General features: G+C 45.2%; 1 protein-coding gene across 1 annotated transcript in view; it reads right to left on the bottom strand.

Annotated features, from left to right (window-relative positions):
• The window catches only part of LOC148817316 (uncharacterized), an 81,755-nt gene extending 56,439 nt beyond the window's left edge, over positions 1-25,316 (bottom strand). The window contains exon 1 of the mRNA XM_088939271.1: positions 25,172-25,316. Coding sequence (XP_088795397.1) covers positions 25,172-25,316 — 145 coding nt within the window. The remainder of the gene's footprint in view (positions 1-25,171) is intronic.

The raw sequence follows: 25,316 nt of genomic DNA, 5'->3' as shown, positions 1-25,316 counted from the left end.
GATCTCATTGTCCTATTGCAATAATAATACAGTTCAGAGGCCTTGTCCTGCGCCTCTAAACGTCTTAATATATCCACAGCAGGTGTGGCGACCGGGCAGCTCTGTGGAGGACATCCTGCTGCAAGCCGAAGAGCTTGAGGAGTTAACGCCGAGAGCAAAGAGATCAGGCGGGCGTTATCACAGCCCCGTCTCTTCGACTACCAGGTGGGAGGCCTGTAGCAGGGAGTGTTTTTTTAAACCCGCGAGCGCGTGTGAAGCGGCCGGGCACGGCCCAGGCTGAGGTTCCCCTACAGAGCAGACTCCTGAGGAGAAAGGGTTGCCGGGCACCAGATACCCATCTCCTGCGGCACCGCGCTGGCGTTTCATCCACCTGCCCGGCAAGCAAGGCCACAGCAAAGCCAGTGCAAGCCTGGGGACAAAACGCACCCAAGTGAACACGCTGTGCAGCTCATCTTTCACATTCTTTTAGCTCCTAACATATCTGGTAAAAACGGGGGTCACAGGGGGTTGTTTACACAACTAACCCATCTTACTACTGTAAAGAAGTGGCAGGGTGCTTCTGGACAGAAGGCATAAGCTTTCTTTGGCCCAAAGAAATGGAAAACCTGCCTCGAAAAGACGAGCAACTAAAACCGTCAGAAATAAAACCCATTGCAATGAGTGCAGCAAGCAGGTTTGCACATTTTCTCAGCCTGGCACTCTTCTTGAATAATAGATATCTATGCAGAGGGAGGACCGGCTTCCCAGCACAAACAAAGGCGCCTGGTTAAGTGGTGAACGTTTGCGGTTTTTGCCAATATCGGCTGTGTGCCGGACACTACTGCTGCAGATGCAAAGGCAATAAAAAAAACTCCTCTTCCATTTGTTTGGGTTCTCTATACAAATTGACCCACAGGGCATTTATTAGGAAAGTAACCTTTAAGAAGACACCTGTTTTCATTGCTGTGCTCTTTTCATAAATTTATAAAGACAAATTTTCAAGGCGCAAGGCAGGAGGTGGGGGAGGGGGGGGGACAGAGAAGCAGACGGAGATGATACAGTTTTGCGGTTAAGTCCTGAATATTTCAAAACGACTCTCCTGAACCTTATTAAACTGTGAAGAAAACCCATTGAAAATGAAGAAGCGAGCACTGTAGCCCGATTCTGCCAGCTATAAATCCAGGCCAAGCAAGTTCTCACTGGTGACGGGGGCCCAGCTGCAGCCAGCACTGATTGAGCTGGTCTTTCACAGCCAGGACTGTGAAACAGTCCCCTGGATGACCCATGGAGCACAGAGAGGAGTGGATGAAAGGAACAGATCTCTGGAATACAGAGCTATTTGGGACTATCTGGGAGTACAGCAGAACAGCACTCAACTTTAACACGTCACTGGATTGCTGTGTAGCAGGCTGGGAAGGGAGATGTGCAGCAAGCTGGGAAGGCAGAGGTCCTGCTGGGAGCTGTTTTGTTTACCCGGAGATGGAAGACCAGTTCCGGCCCCAGAAATCAACCTGCACATGACCCAGTGTGCGGTGCTGGTTCATCTCAGCCCTTCTCGATTACCAGCACAGAATTTCACTATGACACACAAAACTCTCTAAATCTGGCTTAACAACATGCCGACAAAACATGAAGTCGCCGATTTAAAACAGACAATTAGGGCAGGAAAGTGATCAAAACTGGTGAAATCAATCTGCATCCAGGGAAGGTTAAAAACACTGGGCAGGAAATAACCACTAGGTCCCCAACACGGGCAAGTGTGGATAAGTGGGTTATTGGTGACCCTGCAGCTATTGTCATGCAAAAGAGCTGAACTTTGAACTCTAGCAAAGTTACAGACTATGTAAAGAGCAGTGAGACTGTCAAGGCAGAGGGGATGACATGCAGTCTGTTCAGAACTGAACGAGGAGTGGGAGTGGCAGTGTGCTAGAGAGCATGCACAGTGACGGCAATAGCAGTCCGACACTCCCTGCAAATGCAAACAGGCTTTGCTTTATCAATTTGTATGATGAATGATTGTGGGTTTTTTTTTTAATTCCATAATTCAGTTTAATGTTCGCAGTTTGAAAAGCTCTCTCTGCAGAGCAGAATGTAGAAAGTCACCTGGGAGACAGAACCCAAGCTGTTGCCATAGACACCAGAGTTCTGCTGGTCAGCCCAGTCTCCCCACTGTGCTCTTTTCTCCACTTACTCTTCAGATGGCACATCCAAAAACACGTTCACAGGTACGTCTCCAAGGGACTTCACAGGCAATCATTATTTTACGACTGGTACATTATGAATGGTAAACATGAAAAATCTTAGCAAATCCTTTGCAGTTCCCCCTATTAACATACTGAGGCTCTTCGCTCATTACTGTTAGATGTAAACAGGTAGATGTAATAGACAGCCTATCAACAATTGTATTCTCATGTTATAAAAAAGTTAAGGCATGAAAGAAGACATAGCTCTAACTGTTCATTTCTGAACTCTTAAATCATGACTGCTGCTTAAAGTCCATTCAAAACCAGTACAGCATTGATAAAATAACGTTTCCTTTCCATTATGCTGGTTTAAATTAACAGGGAGACTTCTACAGGGGCAACTTCCTCTGCATTTCTGTAAAAGTTCTGTACCTTCTTATACACTCTCTGCTAACACTGGTTGTGATGTACAGTACCTTATGGCATTAAGACATTCCCACATCCTTCGTGAAAAAGCTCTATGTTCTTATTTTCCCATGTCCTGTCCTGATGGCTTCATGGAGGTTCAAGATTGACACAATAAAACCTATCCAGCTCCCCCCATTCCAACAATCCTCACGCCCCCAGGAGAAACCCCACAGATGGCGAGGCAGTGACTGACACTGGAAGTTTTAGAAGCCAGGCCTCGGTGTGAAACCATACTTCCGAGAATAAACAGAGCTCGAAAAAAGGACACATCAACGGGGACTGTGAAAACAGGGTGGTAATGTTGTAATATCCTTCCCCCACCCTGCACCCCCCTCCTCCCAGAGTCCGTGTTCAGCTAACTCCACTTTCAATAACCAGTCTCTCTGTGTGCTCTCAGTTTGTAGCAGATGGATCATGGCACTCTGGATACTTCGTTCTAGGAATCAATCTTAAGACTCCTGCTGGGACAGACATCACAGAAGCCTCTGCAGAAAAAAGAATGTCTTCCTGGCTAATACCATGCCTTATTTCTGAGCATATCAAAGTACACAATATACCTTGGCTTTCTGAAACAGCAGCTCAGGAGTAAGCACGGCTTTCTGCCCTGGGGACGTTTAACGTTTAGCCACACATAGAGGAAAGAAAAAGTAACATGATGTGATTTTGTCACCAGGAAAGACTTATAATTATTACAGTCCCTGGCTGAATTTTATTTGATAACCAATTAAAACTGAATGACTGCGTTTGCTATATTTCAACTGAATTACAATTGCACTACAGACCTTAATATAATGACTGGATTACATTTGCAGTAAAACACATTGTAAACTGATGGTACGTCACTGCTAAAATACAGCTACAACACAGTTCAATATAGACCTATGTCACTGCTGAATAATGATTATAATGTAATATTCTAGACCTATAATACTGCTGAACAACAATACAGTAACACACGGTACTCCACTGACTTGGTTTTAACCTCTGTGCTGTGTTGTGAGAACTATCCAAGTGTCTTGAGAAATTCTGTTCAAAGGTAATGAAAGTAAACAAACCATTTAATTTTAATATATTATATAGCATATTAATCTTTCAACCAAAACTAGAACTTGTAATACTTAAAAAGATAATCATTAAAAATTGATAAAAGTGATGTATTATGTACTAATGATTATAAAACGTCTTAAGCGCAGGTGGCCAAACAGGAGAAAACGTTTTTATAGTCACTAGGTTTTACTAGTGACCATAGAAAACAATGGAGTCTGTACACTTTTTTTTCCCAACAGGAAAAAAAGAGATAGAACAAGCTAGGAGATGTAGCTAAACTGATTGCATGAATGTTAATTTGCGAGATCTATTTCTCCTAATTTAAAAAGAAATGGATAGATTTGTTATGAGAAGAGATGATTCTTCCATTATTTAGAAAGAAAAACTTTCCAGGAAGACTATGACTATAAGAATAGTCACAGTCAATAGTTACTCTGACAAACTCTGCTGCTCAACCGCTGTACTCTTGCCATTTCTGACACAGAACTTTGTGAACGAGCGTTTCCAACAGTGGCATATATAAAAAAGAACATGTGGGGGACTCCTCATAAAAATTATTGCCACAAATATAAAACAATCTGCAAAATTCAGATGCCTGAATCAAGTGCTGCTTGAGAAACAGATGCGTCTTCATATATAGGAATTGAATTATTTGCAATACCATCATCAATGTCCATTGAACCCCCTGTTCTTTAAGTTTAAGGAAGAAAAAGAGCTGCAGCTACAGAATAACAAAGAATGTCTCAGGCTTCCAGGCTGAACATTCTGCATTTTAATTTATTCCCCCTTCAACCTCATTGCCTTGTTTATAACCTTGCAGAAGAGTTTTTACAAAATCTATATTGCCAATCACAGCAGATGATTTATGCAGATTTTTCTTCAGAAGCCCGGCATTCAGAATTTATTCAGCTAAATGATGGCTTTGCTTCTTTCAAGATTCCACAACGCATTCAAGCTTACCGTATCATTAGTGTTGGACCGAAAGATACAGCAAGGTTAAGAAAGAAGAGCTGACCTTCAACAAAACTGGAATAGCATAATGCATTGAGTTTTATTACATCTCCTCTTTCAAAAATTTCTCTTTTAACTATGGGGAACATGCATTTGCAAAAGTTGGAAAAGAAAATGTGGAAGAGATGTTGGATAGTTTTGAATTTCAGTCTTTAGTGCACAGCTGCAGAAATGTCTCTCTGTTGAATGTGGACCCACAGGCCTGAGACAGCAAATCACCAGATTAGGAGTGTGCCTTTCAGTGGTGCATCTTGGCTTCTGCTCCTGTGATGTACCAGTGGTCCCCTTTTGGAGAAGCCTGCTCAGTCCCAAAAATAAGGCCATCACAGATGTATTTACAACATTTTCAGATCTTCTTCATCTCCCATGGATTGACCATTCAAGTCTTCTACAATCACCACGCTTTAACATTTTACAGAGACGCAGAGGCAAAACCCACCAAACGAATAAAACAGACATACAGAAGCTCCAACAGGAATTGCATGCTGCAGTCTGACAAACGTCTGATGAAGTCATTAAGAGGGCTTTGCGTAGGTCCTACAACAAGCCACCGTTTGAGCAGATGACAAAATTCACAAGGACAGGTTCACACTCAGCACCATGTGTGCCCTCTTGCTAAGGACATGACACACAAGCACATCAGCTTCCCAAGGGGTGAAGCAGCAGTTCTGGCTATCGCCATTAATTCACCTGAGTTCTCGGAAACTCTCCCTGTCCGTTATCATCCACTGGGGACAGATTTCACATTTCGGCAAGGGTCTTGCAACAAAGGAAAAATCTCACTGTGAGGTATCACCCTCATTGATCCAAGTCACAGCATTAAAGCAGCACAAACAGTTGAACCCCAAACTCTAATGGCCACCTCTCAGCCACAAGGGACCTGTTCCACAGCACACAGAGCCTGAATGCTACCCAGATCCTAGGAACTGATATCACCACCAGAGTTCTGCTTTACATTACAAGACCCGCAAGACAAGTTTGCAGGGCTGTGGCCACTGAGAACCAGTACTGTACTTAGCATTCCAAGATTAAGGGGTGAGACTGTGGGACACACAGTAATCAGCCTTATTTGCTTATGCGCGGACAGAGAGGGAGCTGAGAAATGAAAGCTTCAGAGTGCAAATAAAAGGAATTAAAGGCAGCAGAAAAAAAAACAGCCCGTGCTGATTTAGCTTTGTTTAAACCACAAAGCTGCTCCACTTTCTTCCCTCCCTCCCTCCTCACAGGCGCTGCTCCTGCCTTGCCAAACTCTTTGTGATTACAGCACAGACACAGCTGATGCTAATTATCAGAGGGAAGTGAACCATGGATTAAGCTGCATGTTTTGTATTACCACTTGTCAGGGAGAGAAAAAGAGAAGTGTATAATGACTTCAAATTAATTAAGTAATGTAACAGATAAAAACTTCAGAGAAGAATGTTGAACCGGCTCAGGTTAGAAATTTAAACAACATGATTAGTTTCACAGGAGCCACTCAGGACTGAAAAAAGTAGGAGGTGGTGGGGGAATTTTTCTGCTCATAGAATGACACGTAGTTCATAAATATAGCTATGGTGCCCCATGAACACTCTCACTTTGAAATAAAGGTGGCGTCCTCGGAGTACTTTCTAAGATTCTTCCAGTCTCTAAAAACGCACGTTCTATTATTTCAGCTCACTTAAGCAACGAAAATGACTTTTGCAGCTCAAGCTCATACACCTCTTCTGTCCATCAAAGTGGTTCAGCGATGTTCCATGTTCTCCTTAATTGATTATGTTTCCCCAAATCACACACGCGGAGAACTGGCAGATGCAGTATGTCTGGCCTTTTGATTTTTCTTGCTTCTACCTCGATTCAAATTCATCCTGAGTCAGTCAGATCTAAAACAGAAAATCAAATCCTTTAGCTATCAGATTTCACTAGGTTTTTGCTTTTGGAATGCAAAACACAGCAGGGAGTGCATTCTGATCATAAATTATACCCATTCATTTTTTAACCAGCAGAACTTGGTAAAATGTGTGTTTTTTTTATCAGTGTGATAATGCCAGGATGTTTTTTTACCCTTCTACCCAGATGTGCTCAGTACTCTTGCCCCACTGCACAATGACCTGGCCCTAGTGAAATCATTCCACATGCTGTGCTGGCCTCCTGCACTCCTGTTTTAGTTACAGCTGTCATTTTCCCCAATCACAGCCCCTGTCAGGAGCACAGCCTTTCTGACAGAGGCTACTCCTGCTGCATGCCAATTAGCTCAGTACACAAACTTCACAAGGGGGAAGGCATTTAGGACTATGAGCAAAAGGTTCTTCTTTACAAAATGTGCTGTAGGCATATGGGACTGGCTACTCAGCCTGGCTTTTGTTGCAAATATATTTGGATACTTCTCAAGGCAGATGGATGAGATCATCAGATCAATCTGCAACCAGTTGAGCTAGATGGGTCAAATGGCCTCATCCCATTTAAAACCTTACTCGAGTTCAACAGCCTCATCTGTCTTTACAGTTTCCAACTATGAGGCTACTGTTGTCACGGCCGTCATCCCTCCTCTAGAGGGCGCTCTGACCTTTTATCATTAGTTTCATTATTACATGCACCTGTCTCCTGTTTTACCCGTCACTATATTAGTTATGTGGCTCCTAAGCTCTGGGCTCAGCACTGGAGGCCACAAGGCTTGCCTATTCCCTGGGCTCGCGGGTAGCCCAAGGGCAGGTCTTCTTCCCCGGCGTCCTGACCTTCTGGGTCCGGGGCTCGGAGTGCCTAGCCTCGATATCGTGTTTTTAACTTCCCCATTCTCATTCCGATTCCAACCTGGTTCCTGTTTTTAACCATTTTTCTTGGATTGACCTCTCGGCTACCTGGACTTTGGACTGCGCCCTGTTTTTCCTTTTTGGATTTCCACTGGACTTGTTTGCCTGCACTCCCCCTCGCACCTGGATCGCCGTCAGCACCGCCCCACGTCAGTCCTCCCATCCATTTGGCTCTGTGTTTTCCCTATTGTCCTTCTCCAGTCTCTTCCGGATTATACCGTCTGCATAGGGTCCTAAATACGCACTGCACAGAGTCAGGACCAGCTCCTGTGACAACTGTACTGTACTGTAAAACCCTGAGGTACTACTCTGAACCATACTGGACTAAAGGGCGTCCCTGTAATCTATATAAACCTTTACTGCACACACTTTATAAACCTCATCACCATTCAACATGTGGCTTCACTTTCACACATACCGATATCCAACAGTTTGTAAGTCAATTGTGGGATCTTCTGCAAACCATCATGGTAGCCCTGTCAAGTAGGGAGCTGCATCAGCATGAGTAGCTTGCAAAGGAAAAGGTAGAGGTGTATTCCATGCTGAAAGGAAAAGAATAAAAGGGTGTCTCTTATCCTTTCCTTTCAGCATGGAATAAACCTTTACCTTGTATTTTGCGCCCTATCAATTAATAATAATTGCTTACATTTATATAGCGCTTTTCTGGACACTCTACTCAAAGCACTTTACAGGTAATGGGGATCCCCTCCACCATCACCAGTAGCCCCATCTGGATAATGTGACAGCAGCCATAGTGCACCAGTACACTCCCCACACACCAGCTCTCAGTGGGGAGGAGAGCAGAGTAATGAAGCCAATTCATAGATGGTGATATTTAGGAGGCCATGATTGGTAAGGGCCAATGGGAAATTTGGCCAGGACACCGGGGTAGCACACCTACTCTTTTCGAGAAACACCCTGGGATTTTTAATGACCACAGAGAATCAGGACCTCGGTTTTACGTCTCATCTGAAGGACGGCGCCTGTTTACAGTATAGTGTCCCTGTCACTATACTGGGGGCATTAGGACCCACACAGACCACAGGGTGAGCGCCCCCTGCTGGCCCCACTAACACCTCTTCCAGCAGCAACCTTAGTTTTTGCCAGGAGGTCTTCCATCCAGGTACTGACCAGGCACACACCTGCTGAGCTTCAGTGGGTTGCCAGTTGTGAGTTGCAGAGTGATATGGCTGCTGGCTATCAATTATATTGATAGATCCCAAACAAAGTGAATGAATTTTTCTAGGGTAGGAAAGACAATATTGACAATATTTCTCGAGCCCCGATGGTCATAGCTACTCTGCTGTTTTTATGATCAGTATGTTTACTTGATTGGGTCTAACTGCTGTGGCCACATTTTAACCACCCAGAGGGGTGATTAGGTGGTTTCAACCACCCAGCTTTTAAACCAGTTGGGCAAGAATTCTCATCACCATTTTGTGTCAGTTTCTGGTGCTGCAAACCAGGACATCTGTGAAACAAAGCCAACGCAAAACACAAGGGCAATGACAAAGAACAAGAAAGATTAAGACACGCAAACCGTGAAACAACTGCAGCCTATGAGTGTTAACAGGCTACAGCCATTTCCTTCCTCCCCAGTAAACACCAAATTAAGAGGTAATGGTGAAAAACACGGCATGATATCAAAGCACTGCTTATTAATTATACATTCCACCACTTCACAAGCTCCTCGGCACTTCTGAGGTGGCGGATCACTCAGGCAGAGTGCACAGGTCACTCCCCAGACGCTGTGCAGCGTGGAGCAGGCTGGGCAGTCACAGCAGCTCGTCTGATTCTCCTCCTCTGTCCCAGGACTCTCACCCTTTGATGAGGTGATAAAAAACTCTCTGCCATGGCCACGCTGGAACACCAGGGAGCTGAGGAACGAAAGCAGACACTTCTGCCCATCAAAGCAAGATTGCTTTTGCAGAGCAAAGCCGAACATGCGCGACACGCAGGCACAGGACACGCAGAATTTAATATGCACTACAAAGGCATAGTGATTTTTATCTGCCCCAGTGAGCTTCCAGGGGAACAGCACTGGAGTGTGAAGTACAAGCTCAATGGGTCACTGTTTATCGTTGACACCCCCCCCCCCCAAAAAAAAAAAAACAGGGCGCCCCACCTCATATTAAAAATTTCTGCACCAGAAAACAATGAAGCCCATCCTCTTGCAAGAAGGTGCAATTTGTCTTTTTTTTTCCCCCATTCTTAAACGTTATCAGATTATGTCGGCCAGTTGTCGTTTCTCAGAGGCCAGGAGAGTGAGAGGTGACCTGTGACAGAAAAATGAGACCCTGTAATTAAAAAATCCTGGGACAGCATTCCCTTGCTTTCCTCCCCGTGAGACACGCGAGAGGGAAGGAGGAAGGGCTGGGTGATGCACAGATAATATGCGCAGAACTGATGGAGCACAACCTCATTTGCATTGTTAAGTGTAAATCAGTATTCAGTGCCCTCGTGGCATGCGTTCCTGCGATGTGCTTGAACGTGCATTTAGCTAAAAGACGGGTTCTGGAGGAACCTGCAGAGTTTGGAAGGAAAACCAAGAGCTCTCATAAATTAACTCTCTGGTGCATCACAAAACAAGAAGTCAGAACACCCACAAGATAGGAAAGACTTATCTAATACATCTATTCTAGGACGGGCACTAGATTTATAACTACCTTGTGCCTAACAATGCTGATTAGAACAGCGAAAGTGATGTTAGCAGTATCGCTCCTTCAGTCATGATCACCACAGCAACTCTGAAAAGCACAGATGGAGAACCTCTAGGTAAAATAAGGATGACTTTACACATAGTTCGGTTTTAACAGCAGTTTAATTGAATTTTATTAACAATGTGCATTTTGGCTCAAAGCCACTGTATGTGCCACAAAACCTGAAAGCCCCTGAAAATTTCTGGTCATATCTGCCTTGTGTTATTGAAGTAATTAAGGGGAAGTGTCCTGTATCTCTTGGATCTGGAGTTTGATTCTGGACCGGGGTGCACTCTGTGTGAGTTTCTGTGCCCCTCTCCTCTCCTTACCCTGCCAGTTCCCACTGGAAGCTCCTCTTTCTTTTCAAAGATGTGCTGGGTAGGTTAATTGGCATGTCCAAAGCATCACATGTGCATACTGTGACGGACTGGTGTCCCATCCAAGGCGTAGCAGCCGTACATTGAATAATAGGGGCAGGCAGGTGTGAAGTCTTATGTAAGGGAGTCCTGCAATACGTGTCCAGGTTGGGTCTCAGTAGTGCACGAAGAACAGCTTAGTGTTGAGTCAGAAAACCGGGATGAGCTTCTCCTTAGCTGACAGGAAGTTTATGTGTCTGGCCTTTGAATATCAGGCTCTGCTGAGCAGCTCCAAACTGCTTCTTCATCCTCCACCCCCCCAAAAAATCTCCATTTCTGTAAGGCTTCTGCTTTTTTAAAATTAATATTTCTTTTTTTTAATTTAGTGTAACAAAACATAAGGGATTGGCAGGGAATTTAAAACCAGGCTTTCAGGATCAGGAACCATTTAGAATACCGAAATATGTACTAATGTGTAGATCAGTTCCACCGCACACAAAAGGCGTGGATTACACTGTGCAATGGGGAGTGCAGATTTTCAGTCAATTACCAAGGATTTACTGCCACGATGGCTGTGAGGGAGCTGATCCACACAAAAACCTGTTGCCGGTATTGCTTCTCCAGGAACAGGAAAGCCACTGGCTTCCAGCTCCACAACAACTGCCTATTGCCTCTGATGAAGACTGCGAAGCAAGAGGCTCAGGGACAGCTGCTTTCAGTCATGTAGAGAGAGAGTGAGAGCCGAGGCGCTTTTTCTATTCATCTCTAAAGATGCTGACAAAGTTTTACAATTCTGAAAAAAAAGAAACAGCAAAGCATAAAAAATACAACCTCAAAGGGTAATTAAGGTTCTCTTTTTCCAGCAAGCAATGCAATCCACCTCCCTGTGTCGCAGGGTACAGTGGCGATGAGCGCTTTTATGCCTCGCTATTTATTTTACATCACGTCACCCAGCCAGTTCCTGCAACGTCCTGGCTGCCTCCGCCACTCTCTGCTCGTGGGTGTGTTTGCGCTGCCTGCCGGAGCACAAGTGTTCCCAGAGAACTCCCACAAAAGCTGTCACCTCCCGCAGAGCCGCCATTTCCCCACGGCCACGCACAGATCCCAGCACCAAAATACCGCTACCGCGCGCGAGTTTGAAGTCATCGCAAGTTTCACTTCAATAATAGACAACGCTATTTAAAACTTCGTGAAATCATCTTCTTTATGTTTTGGCTGGGGGGTGTTTGGGGAGGGAGCTGAAACCTGTTTATCGAGAGGTGACAAATTGTCTCGGAAAGACAGAAAAGCAAAGACATCAGCAACAGATCTCTGCTTCTTTCTGTAAGAAGAAAGGAATACTCTACAATAGATTCTAAACCCATTAAGCTTGTCTTTCAGTGCTTTGTTAGCAGTTTACACAGCAGTTTGTTTCTCCACAAACAAGGAGAAAGTGCCCGTTGCTGCCTAAATGATTCTATATATTAAGTCGTAATGCCCGAAGGGCTGGTAGAGAGCAGTCAGCAGCTTGTTTAGAAACTATTGAATGTGCATTATGCAGATTCCATTATTCTTTTGTGCTTTGTGACATAACAGATCCACTGGGCTCCCGTGGGGATCTTTAAGCATGCTTTGATGTATCCTCTCCTGTCATGCGACGCAGTGCATACACCATACGTTTCCACAGGAAAAAAAACAGAAACCTGTTCACTGGGAGCAATTATTTTCTCTCCCCACAATCTGCTCTAGATTGGGATCCAGTTCAATAACACTCTTCCTTCAGAACATTCAGGGACCGAGTCCCAAGACACACCCCCAGACTCACACCCCCAGAGACACACACCCACAGCACCACGCCCTCAGAGCCACAGCCACACACCCCTAAAATCACACCCCCCAGAGCCACACAACCAGAGCCAAACCCCTAGAGCCATACCCCCCAGTGTCACACACCCCAGAGCCACGCCCATCAGAGCCAAACCCCTAGAGCCATACCCCCCAGTGTCACACACCCCAGAGCCACGCCCATCAGAGCCAAACCCCTAGAGCCATACACCCCAGTGTCACACCCCCACAGCACCACGCCCTCAGAACCGCACACCCCTAGAGTCACACACCCCAGAGCCACGCCCATCAGAGCCATACACCCCAGTGTCACACCCCCAGCAGATGAGATGTTGCAGGGGGCTCTTTAACAATGCTGCAACACGGATGGTTATAATTATCCGTGGAGCGTGTTGGAAACTAATAAATATCTCGCACTTCGGATACTTATAATAGTCACCGAGAAGCTCACAGCTTTATACGTTTCCAAAGATGAAAAGTGGGAGGAAAAAAATGCTTTTCTTGTGAAGTTTTCTTTTTTATGCCAATAGTTTAGGTTTCGCCATATTCCTCCAGGATGCCAGACTCCTAGGACTCAGGACACGGAGATCTGCTGGCCCAGAGTGTGAGGGACAGTACAATGACAAGGACCTGTGTCCCCGAGTCCAGTCACTCCAGCGTTGCCAGATCAAGTGGGAGAACTCAGCCGGCACTAAGGCAAAGCCAACTTTTACTGTATGTCATCGTCCATTCGAATTTTCACACCACACACAAAATGAAGATCGTGCACTACTTGCCTTAGGAAATTAAAACTCGTATGTCTGGAGAAGCAGGGCAGGACACTCACTCAGCACAAAGTCTATCACTCTGAAGACAATCGACATACTGCACAGCAAATGCCTGGATCACAGGCGGTACCAGTTTAGCAGTTTGACAAAATGAAGATGTCCAGAACACTAGCACATCTAGCAGAATGAAGTGAAACGAAACAGCAACTAAATGGCGAGCTGAGCTTTTATAGAGGGAGTCCTCAATGCTGGAACTCTAGCGCTGCGCTCTTCCGAAGCTGGGGTGGGGGGGGGGTGGCGCAGCGTCGCAGGCACGCCGCCGTGCTGCGGGTGGCAGAAGCGTCCGGCGAGCAGCGGTGCAGCAGACGGAGGTCGTCCCTCAAGGATGCCCGTCTTTCCGTCAGCGGCTCCAGGCGGCTCTCGGGAGTCGCATGGGCAGAGCTCTCCGCCATGGCTGCGCGGCCAGCTGAGATATTAAGGGGCCGATTCCCAGCCCACAGGAGGCTGTGCTGTGCAGCAGGCTGGCCCTGCCGTTTTCCGCAGTGGACCCAGCCTGGTCTCACACACAGGGACGGGGATGCCGGGCTAACAGATCCCTCCAGACACTCACACCCTATTCCTTAAACATCGGCTCTTCTCAGGGGTAAGGGCTTTTTCCCTGGCTTGCCTTTGTTTTATGGGGCACACAGAGTGTGCTCAAGCAGCAGGACTGAGATGAGCGATCCGGAGGTGCTCCGGGGCAGGCTGCAAGCTCAAGCACACGTGACCTGTGCCACTTCAGAGTCAAAGGGCAATTTGATTGCAACAAATAACATCACATGTCCCCAGCTTCCATTTCATATAATTAATTGATCCGTGTTCACAATCGCACTAGGAATCCTGCTTGGCGCACTGTACGATTACTGCTGCACTTTGGATTTACTCATAATCTTTGAAGAGAAGGGCTTGTGGATCAGGAGAGACGGCCTAATTGAAATCTGCTTTCGGCACGGACCAATTCTAACGAAGCAGGGTTGCGTCTGATCAGCTGAACAAAAGTGCATTCTAATTGTTTCGCAGAGCGTGCTAATTGCTTTTTCTGCGGTCTTAAATGTCAGCTTTCCCCAGAGTCGGAGGATGATTCAGAAACCCTTAAGGACAAGGGCTGACTGATCCCAGGAATGGGACAGGGCAAGGTACCATCACAGCTCTTCCAGCGTGACCCCAGACCGCCGCCCAGGAGGCCAAGCCGAGATGTCAGAGTGCCATCGGCCAAAACACAGTCTTAAAAATAGACAGGAAAATGCTCAGCTGCCAAAGCCTGATGTGTCAAGGGATCAACACCAAAGACACAAGCGCGGTGTGAGTATGCACGCCCTCCTGTGGCTGAGCTGGCCACGAGGAGCATCGCGCTCTGGCGAAAGAGGGAAACGAGCTACAGGGACATCAGCGCCGGCACAGGAGGTGCCGAGACCTGTGGGAGCCAAGCTGGCAGATCAGCAGTGAGCAGGTCCAAACCTCGGGGGCTGAATGAACCGATTAAACACAATGCATGGCTAAGAAGATCACTTGCCTTTGTGAAGGTTGTAACCAGCCATGCTGTAAAACCTGCTGGACTGAAGGGATCCATCGTGGGGAGGACCTTTTTGATCACCTCTTGGCCATATCGCGTGGGCACATGGGGTGAGATGGCACAGCGGAGTGGCTGTGACCCCCGGGGATATGGAGAGAGATGCCCTCACCCAGGCCAGACCCGTGCAGGGATCTCCCGAGGGGACGCCAAGCGTAGCTCGGGCACAGGAAGGGCGAGACGGAGAACGGGCAGCGGCGAAGTCAAAGGCAGGCCAGCGCCCGTGTCCGGCCAGCCTGCGTCAAGCGGAGAGAAACATCTTGGCTCCTCATGTGGCTGAAGACGCCCCCCCATCCCCCCACCCCCACCCAAGACGGCAAGGAGCTGCTCGTTATCTCACCTCGGCATACTGTACGCCTCTGCGCGAGTTTTATAAAACGCTCATCTACAAAATCAAACTGCACAAACCAGACGGTTAATAAAAAAAGTCACTGTTTGTTTTTCTGGGGGTATTTTTCATTTTACAATAAATCCGCATCCCCTCCCAGCCTGGCAGTGTATTATTCTGCCTCTGTGGTGACACAGCGGCTTCATTCACTTTCATCAGCGGCGCCGGAGAGATGGCAGCAGTCCTTGGAAGCAAAATAATTACTGTCAACCGCGCTACAATGTGCATGTTATCTGCTTCAAGGATACCGGTTTGCTGTCAGATTGTTACTCGGCAGAGCAGAGATGCGGTGATTAAGCCCGAGAGGTGGCTGGGGAGGGGGTTTTGGGGGTGCCGAGCCAGTGTGAAGGTCAAGGGTGTGCGGGGTTGGGGGGGGGGGACGAGCGAGTACGAAGCGAACATGTGCAACTTGCCAGCGAAGACAAAGACGAGCACACTTGCCACTAAAAAACCCACAGGACTCCTGCACGTCATTATGGGCTCGCTGCGCGACAGCACTTGTGCGGTGTTGCTCCTAAAAGCACAAAAACAGACGCATACACCCCTCCGTTTCTAAACACGGCTCCTGGTAATTACATTTATTTTCAAGGCCGTGGAGAACCAAACAAGACATCCTCTCTCGCAGAGCTCTTTGCTGGCAGGCAGCTTGCAATGTGTCAGCACCCAGGGTCTGACACAGATGGGCCGGACTGCTCTTCCTACAGCGCAGGTAATCTGTGTCAGGGCTATGACTCTGTCTTATTCCGTATACTTAACACACTGCCAGACAATCACTTCTTATTGTACAGAGCAGTGCTGAGGACTGCTTTGTTACCAGTACATTAAGAAACACTCACAACTGAAATACGGCACATGACTTCACAGTACCAGTACTGGGGCTTGTCTCTCACCACAACGTCACAATTTGGTATCTACCAAAAACGGGCTAGATGGGCCAACAGCCTCCTTTCATTTGTAACTTATGTTCTTCTAAAACAGACAAAAACTAATTATTTTCATTCTCATTTAAACAGTAAATGATGACAGATGGGGGGTTGTATAAGAAAAACAATAAGAACTTTCTTTTCAATTTTAATAGAAGTTTAAAAATGGCTTATTACCACATTCTGGACAAAACTGCGCTGACAGCAAACTGAATATTACTGGGAGTAATGGGCTGCCAGTCCCTGGTTCCAATCTCAATACAGGGCCACCAAAAAGTCACATAATTGGAGGTTTGACCAAGGAATAGTGATTCTTGGTGGCACAATCACATTAAAGGACATCACCGCCCAGAGGCATCAGTGGAGAGACAGGAGACATCACTCCTCAACACACACGACCACAGGGCCATACCAGAGCTGCGTAGACAGTATATGTGCCCTTTCAGCTGGAAACGCAGCTGTTTCAATTACACTCCAGACCAGACCACGCCTGTCAAGCCAGAATCACCCCTTTCTCCTCCCTCAGAATGAACCCCGAGTTCAAAGCCATCACGACGCCTCAGAAACATCCAGCCTGGCAACAGACACGCTGTGTGCCATGTTCCCACTTCCCTGAATGCCAGGGCTTGCCGTGCCTCCTCTGAAACTGGCACACTGGCACACACACATTAAGTATTAATGACCTTTATTTATTTACACCCTAATGACTTCTTAATTGCCTTGTTGTGCTGCTTCTGCTCTGATCAACAGTCACAACAAGAGAGGGAGCTGAGAGAGATTATTAAAAAAACTGGGAAAAAAAAACCCTCTTGCATCCTCTGCAAGGTTAGCAGCTGACGGGGGCATTGAGTCAGATGACACTGGATGGACACGGGCAATCTTTGTAGGTGAGAGTGAACTGAAGCATAAAACAATGCCTCGGGTGACCATGTTTCTGTGCCCACAGGATTGCACTTACTTAACCTGAAAAACATTAATGCATGAATCCAGCAGTACACATTTGCCAAGATGATATCAGTTCTTAAAGCCTCTGGTACAGTAAATGTTTAATAGTGATCGCTGTAAACCCAAACTTGAAATGTTGAACAGTAACATCGTTCAGCTGTTCACATTGCCTAATCGTTGGCAAGTAAAGCAAACAAATTGCTCACTGTTCATTGTGCGTGGTCGTTAATCACCTATTTTCATCTCAGCAAAGGCTTAATGCTAAATTTAACAGATGAATGTCTTTCGGCTAAAAGGCTGGTATAAAATCATATCTTCCAGTCACTTAGCTACTAGGAACCTCAGCTTGTTTGTAACCTTGATGTTCTTAAACTGCAGTGAAGACCCAAGCCAACACATCTGGGCTGAGGAGATGCTGGTATTCTGCAGCAGAGGCAGCTGTTCAGGCTGACAGAATAAGTTTGCAATGGTAATGAGATGGAGGCAGGTGGAGTATTTTATGCAAGTATCTGTTTCAGTGCAAGAGAAGACTAGGAGTTATTCTAATCTCTACCGATCTGGATTAAGAGCTTGTTTGAAGCCATCTGACATGCATTTGTGTGTAATATAAGCCAGCAATTCTATAGTGACAGTGCTAAGCGTTAGTAATTATATTACTAGGTTATATAAAAAATGGGTTTCTGACACAAAGATGGTACAAAATGATGAAGGACTTGTCAGTTTTTTTAATATACAAGACACAGCGAGCATATTTCGTAACTATCTTTGTATTGAGCTACAGCGTTTCAGCAGGAACCACCTCTGACTCGCAGGAAATTTATGTACAAATAATTACTTTTTAATAGTAAGTAATGCAATTTCCTGCCTAAGAAATATTCAAATAGTTGCACCTAGTATATTATCAGCCTGCAGCTACAACAGGATTTCAGCAAATGAAAAATTATTGTTGTGCAATTATCCCATTGTCACTCACTGTGCAAAGAAAGGAGGATTCTTCAGTCTGTACAGTAGAAGAAGGAATCTTAAAGGCTTCTTTTCGGAGGCTGAAAATTTAATATACTTCTGAAGAAGAAGCTTTAAAAGAAAAAAATGTTCTTATCAAGTTCAAGTAAGAAAACTTTTGTAAAGAATGAAAATTGCAAACAGCTCCTCTGCCTTCAAAATATTACCTGATAAGACCTGACATTCTACCTAGATTTTATGGGGAAAGGGGAACCCAAGCACAGAACAATGTTTTTGCTGTTTTAAAACATAAAAATAAAATGTATAAATTGTTGGTGCTGAAAGGAAGAGCACACATTCACATAAAAGCAATTCTCGCCATTGAAGGAGGTCTTCATGATTCATAATTAAACTGGATTTATGAGGGGAGCTGAGCCATTCGTGTGCAATTTAACAGTCATCTAGATGACATTGAAGACTTTTTCAAGTTCATGCTGCCAAGTCCATCGAATGACAAAAGGACTTTAAACATGTCCTTGGAAGATAATTGGCTCACAGCTGCTCGTCAGACTGTCTCCCGAATAACGACAACATAGGCACCCAATGCAGGGAAAAGGTTTTGAATGTTTTTTTTAACCCCAAGAATGACCCAGCACATCTTGCAAAACTGTTCTGCAACATCTGCATGTGGAAGGCCATCCATCACCTTCATCAATGCAATGGTTCCTTCAGACTTTTTGAAATATTTGTGTTTTTTTTCTGTAAGAGCTCATTCATATCCATCCTAGGAAAGTCCGGAAAAATGCACTTCCAATGCTTAAGCCTGAACTCTCCAATTCCCTATGACAGGGAATAACACAATCAATTACTGAATATATGCTTGGCATACATATTACTGAAAAAGTGGAATTAAATTGGAATTATCTGTATCAGTTAAATGTGCATTATGTAATGCCACACAGAGACTTCTGTCTTCTTGGAGAAGCTGATATGAAGATAACTGACAAGCTGATAATGGAGCTCTTTGTAGCTCCTCTCACATGCGTTTCCCAGAAATGGGTGTCATCTCCATTACTCCAGGAATCAAGCCCTACTGACGCAGGCTGTGAATCTCCCTGACAGCTGCCTATTAGAGACACGGCATTCTGAAAGAAGTGCCAGTCAGATCATTTACAACAGCACATTAATGTAATTCATCTCCTCATGGTGTGCTCCGAGACAGGAGACTGGAGACTCTAAAGTTCGGGCCTCTTTGTAAGTACATGCTTGTACACTCTTGGTACCGATACTCAATGAACTGGGAGCTGATAGTCTCAAGCCACAGCTGTCCAGCAATGCTGTGATGAGACATGGCCTCATTAAGAACAACAATAGTGCAAACAGCTGCAATTCCTGACAAAGATCCTGTCAGAAATGTGATGACCATGAAGTTTACAAACGAGACTGGCCAAATGGCCTCCTCAATCTGATTTGGTGGCCAGTGGCTTACTGGTCCGAAACAAGCTAGGATGATCTGGACAAGCTACGATTATCCATACTGTTGAAGGAGACTCCCACCACCCTGTGTTAAAAAGTGCTTCTTCCTCAAAGTTAAATTTAATTCCACATATATCTCTTATATCCTCTAGTTCACGTTTCAGTGTTAATTCAGAAAAGACCATTGGGTTTACTGTTCTGAGTACTTACATCAAGTCCCTCAAAGTTGTCTCTGTTTGAAAGTATAATGATACACTTGAGCATGTCAGAGTAGGATATACCTTTAATCATTGGAATCTGTCTTCTTGCTCTTCTATGGACTGTTTAAAGAGCAGTAATCTCTTTTCAAACATCACAACCAAAATTTCACACTATTCTAAAGGAGGTCTTAATAATGTATTCAGCAAATTTAACATAAAACCCCTTGACATAAATAACAATTTCAGCTATATATCCTACAGCATTTATAATGAGACATTTACAAGTCATTTCATAATGAGCCTCTTGATGCACTCTCATCCTAAATATGTAGTATAAAGTAGTGTGTAGTCTGCACACCAGACATCAGCAGTTGTTCACAGAAAATGTAATCTGCTAGGTGCTCCCCAGTCTTGAGTTTCATCTCAGTTCACACTCCTACAGTGTACTGTGAAAATACTTCTGATTGGGTGTCAACTGGGAACCTGGCTAGTAGTTCTGGGACACATGCTCTGCTTTCAGTAACACTGAGGTTAGGGGTGGCAAATCCCATTTTTAGATTTATAATCTGCAACACTTTAACGGAGCATTACTAATTAACAATGCTTAAAACACTCTTTCTTTAGCCTATTCTATAGTAATTAGTGGCAACTGCATGCCCAGGCCGTTATCTAAATCCATAAATATTTTAAGCAAATTTAAAAGCCAGTGACTCTCAATACCATTTTGCATTACAAACCTGCATGGTGCAATCAAGATGATCTTTGTCACAAATTCTGGCCTAAATTGGACACAAAATGAGGGGAAAAGATCTTGGATGCCAAAGTGGACAAAGACGATTCTTCACAGGCGGCCTGTGGGGGGGCTTCAGCTCGGACGTGAAGCTCAACACTACAGTTCTGCAGATACAGAGCCAGGGCAAGCAAGAAAGCTAATTGGACCTGCTCTTATCCCTCCACTTTAGAAGCCCAGTGAAATCAATAGCCGTTTATCAGGAGTTCAATATTTCATGATACATAATTGCAGAGTACAGTTTTATTCTGAATTGACAATGCAGTCCCACACAATAAGTCTCCCTTGGCACTCAGAAAGGGCAGCTCCTCTGATGAATCCTCATTGAGGGGTTCTGCGAGAGATTATTATAAACACACACACTGCACGGTGGTAAGGCATCTGCTTACGAGAGTGTTAGGAGACTGCAAAACGCTCAGGCAGGAGGCGAGACCCGAAAAGTAGCTGCTGTACCAACACCCAGGAAACTTGAGACATGGGAACAGCAGAGCTCCTGACTAGCAAACAATTTCTTCTGCAAACTCACAATGCTCTGGGATACTTCACGCAGAGACTTTAAACCAAAAAAAAACCCTACGATAAAAATCTACCAAGACAATAAAAAAATTAAATACAGGTTTCGGAAAAGGCAAGCTGCCATATTGGAAACTCCTTGTGGCCGTGCATGGCTCTCAAACACCAGGCATTCAAGACTCACAGTATATGCATGACCTTGCAGAAATGGCTGTACTAATATACAGAGAGAAAAAAACAGCTTTGCAAGTTCCTGTCTTCAACATTTTCTACTGGAATAGCAAGAGCCTAGTAACACAAACAGATAAAAAATGCAACAGTAAACATTCTTTTTTTTCTCCCAGCAAGGATATATCTGTTAAAGCTAAAGGCAGCCAGAGCAGCAGGAAACCCTCATTAAAAAACTCCAGTAACACTCTTAAAAACAGCACCAGACTAAAGTGCACTGATAGAGGCAACACGGGATTTTTCGTTATATATGGAAAGCAATAAAATTTCAATTTAAATCTCACATTGTCGCACACACACCAGGGCAGAGAGCAGGCCCAAGCCCCTCCATTCCCTCGATCCATACCGAGCCTGCGTTGCGCCGGCATTCAGACCCATTTATTACCTGCCGGGCTGGTGACTCGCGCTTTCAACAGCACAACTCTGTCTGGCACCCAGTGAGTACAGGCCACCCGCATCAGGAGTGCCCATCCATCACCCAGCCCCTGCTATTGTGTTTTGCCTTTATTAATGGAGACCTCTGACATTTCAGATCCCGGCCAATCAATACAAATCAATTCAATGACTCTAGAAAGATTTAATCAGGACGTGTAGTTTATATAAAATCCATCTCCTCTTCCCCGAATCACACCGTTTTTAAATGAAATTTCCAGAGCGGACAGGGACCGGGCAGGGGGTTGGGGACTAAAACTCCTTCGCAGTGCCGTTCTGAAACGGAAAACTGAACCCGCGCCCTGTTGAGAAGAATATAGCCACACAAAAAAGGTTAGAGACGAGAGCAGGCCACCGGGCCTCGAACTACGGCACAGCCACGCTCGGCAGAAGGAGAACTGATAAGAATATCCATAGCCAAGTCTGTGCATCACACAGCAATCTCTTCTCTCTCTCAAGAGCCTAGCACATTCATTCAGGCAAATTTCATCTCTCGCAGTTCCTTATCTCCTAATAATACAAATTGTCGTCCAAGTGCAGCTCTATCAGATTTCGATTCCCTTGAGTGGGATTCCTGGCTGTGGAAGTATGGCAATCGGAGATTACAGGAGTGATGCTAGTCAGGAATCGGAGTTTTTCCCTTCATTCTAGGGAAGGTGTGTTCATATGGACGTGTGGGGGGTGGAGTGGTTAGCAAATACTCGCCAGATAATGACATAGCGTGCGTTTCTCAATCGAAGATAAAATAATGCATGAATCTCTCCCGACTTTTGCATCCGGAATGGATAAATGATACTGCGCATCGAAGTTCAGCAGTTGAAAGCACAAACAATGGCTCTAGAAATACAAGCTCGTGTGAACCAGTAAACTGGTCCGAAAGTAAAAGTAAAAGTTGCAAGCAGCAGGAGACTGGGCTCTTGGGCAGATGGGATAGAGAAGGGCTCTGATCTGCAGATAGACCAAGAACAGGTGCCAGCTCATGGCTGCATAATTCCATATGTGAAAAGTTTTCACTAATTGACACAGATTTCAATTTCTGACAAAGGGATTTGAATTCTAGTTTTTTTCCCCTCTTTACCTTTTCCGAAAAGCTGTGCTACTTATACACCCACGTCTTCATTTATATAAACCTGGCCAATTCTAAGGAATTGTCAAGTTCCATCTTTTTCTTTTGAAAATAATCATCTTTCAAGTTGCATGTTGCATCCACTTCCCATGCAATCACATCCACCTACAGCATGACTGAGAGAGCAGCTTTGCCCTCCTGTGCCTCCTCAAGACCAAGGTTTCTGATTAGTTTTGCATCGGAGTACCTGAGCTAGGCTGCTGCATCACATACCCGTGTGACATACAGTACAAGGTGCTGCATTGAAACAGTGAGAATGCAAATCAGCACAACACAGCAGGCAGCAGGCACGAGCCAGAGCTGACAGGGACGTCTCTGGCTGGACTGGCTTGACCCTGATGACCAATGCAATGGTCACACGGAAAGCTCGTATTTACACCATGGTCACAGATACACAGCGGTAAGTATCGAAAAAGGGCACTATTTTGAGATGTACTGCCCTTATTGGCTATTTAACTCTTCTGATCCTGGCTTGCTCTTGAAGTACTGTATCTGGGAGAAGTACCACCCAGTACCAGAAACAGCCACAGTCATCATCACTTACAGTAGGGTCACTGTGCTTCACATGCACGTGAACAGAACTTCCCACTAGCCTGCAATGAGGGAAGATTTCAATGGATAATTTCCACAACAGAGACAAACAGGAGAGCCTTCCCTTCCCTTGGAAAAGCCAACACAAAAATAAATGCTTTTCTTTCTCTCTTAACAAACCTGCATCCTTTCCGATCGTACCTCTGTCCAGCAGGACAGACAGCGGAGCCGGGAAAAGCTTAAGGAACATGGATGGGTGGAAAAAGAGCCCCCCCACCTCCCCGCTGCGTTTTTTCCCGGGAGCCGATGACAAAGACTGAACAGGGAACTGCGCTCTGGCGGCCTGACCTTCTCTCAGCGCAACGCTCCCCTCGCCGCTAAGTGATTGAGGCGCAACATCATTGGAAACGACGCCTTGAAGAGCTGGAAAAGGTTATAGTCACTGACTCCCTGACACGGCTAAATTATTTATTGCTAGATTCATGTAGTGCTGAAGCAACCTAATTGGTAAAAGAGAGGATTTTTTATATCAATCTGCCGTACCGCTGAGAATGTTAAGGAAAAAAAAACAAAAAACAAAGGCCTTTCAAGTACCTGGTGCCGCAGAGTGGATTTTAACTGGACTGGGGCAGCATTGTGGCACCAGGAGTGGAAGCGCACAGCCAGAGAATTTGCCACACAACTGCTCAGCTCTCATGGCCGCTCACTCTAACGAGCGCTAACTTTTCCAAATTAAATATTTATGCAGAAACAGTGCTTATTGTGAAGGGCTGTGCCTGCAAAGCAGAGACATCAGACAATGGCTCAGACAGCAGACATTTCACACAGTACCCAGGAAGGCAGGAAAACAAGGCTGTAGCTCAACAAGGATTACCCTCAACTTCACCGAGAACAGCACTGGAATTGCTCAAGTTTCATTTCGCGAGCTGGAATTGGCTAAAAATAAAATAACACACCACTGCCCGGTATTAGGTTTTATACTCGGGAGGGTAGCTAAAATAAACAGAAGGCCCACCATCTCATCTGGAGGAGTTATTACAGGATATAGCCAGTCCCTGCCTCGCTTTGATCCGCGAGGCCACAGGTCTGCGGAGACGCAGAGAGCCAAGATTTGACAGCACAGAACTGGGGTGACGGCACACTTCCCGAAAAATCTCGTGCCACAGGCACCAGTGCCCACATCTGCGACATCTGTATTGCACTTGTCCCTTGTGATATTGATACAAATCCTTACTCAAGGTAAGTGTCCATGAAGAAGAGAAACAAAACTAACTAGTCATGAATAAAGAGTTATCGTATACATGTTCTGTATTCAGAATTACCAGTAAAGCACCAGACCCAGATTAAACTACATGAAAGTGCATTTAAGCCCAAGAACAGAGTGGCTCTTCTTTACACCAAGAGTTGTGGGAGTGTGAAACAAGCCACCCAGCCCTGCTGTTGAAGCCAATACCCTGGCTTCTTTCAAGAAGTTGCTGAATGAGATCCGGGGATCAGTTAGCAACGACCTATACAACTGGCCAGGTGGACTGAATAACCACCTTTCATTTATAACTGTTCTTTTGTCATTTCCTAAATGAATATATATATATATTATCATTCAAATTATAACTCGGGCAGCCAAAAGCAGAATGCAAGGCATTTTCCCTCAGATAAGCTGAGTTTTTCATTTGAAAAAGTATACGGGTAGACGTAGGGATTACACTCAAGTACATTTGACAGCCCCACTTTTAATTATAAAACTGAAGACAAAGAAACCTCGGCAACTGCTAAAAAGACTGGCTAAGATTCTGTTTCAGAACTGACAAATTCTTTTTGATAAAGCCACACATTCCCACCCACCCATTTGCTTTGTGAGATAGAGGAGGGGGAAAATGCTGTCAGTTTGAAAATGCACAAACAAATATCAAAACATTTCAAACAGGCAAAATACATAGAAGAAATTTACCTAAATCATTCCTTTCTCTGCTTCTGTTAAAAGGCCCTTTGCGTTTCTCAGCCTTGAAGAGCGATGCTGGACAGCCGCTGACAGGCAGGGGTGGATAGGCTGGTTTTAAATTGGGACTCTGCTTGAAAGCTTGTTGCTCGCTCAT

This window comes from Atractosteus spatula, chromosome 21 (assembly GCF_055471065.1).
Source record: "Atractosteus spatula isolate fAtrSpa1 chromosome 21, fAtrSpa1.hap1, whole genome shotgun sequence".
Taxonomy (NCBI): Eukaryota; Metazoa; Chordata; class Actinopteri; order Semionotiformes; family Lepisosteidae; genus Atractosteus; species Atractosteus spatula.
The sequence above is the reverse complement of the archived record's forward strand: the minus strand, read 5'-3'. Positions and strand labels throughout refer to the sequence as shown.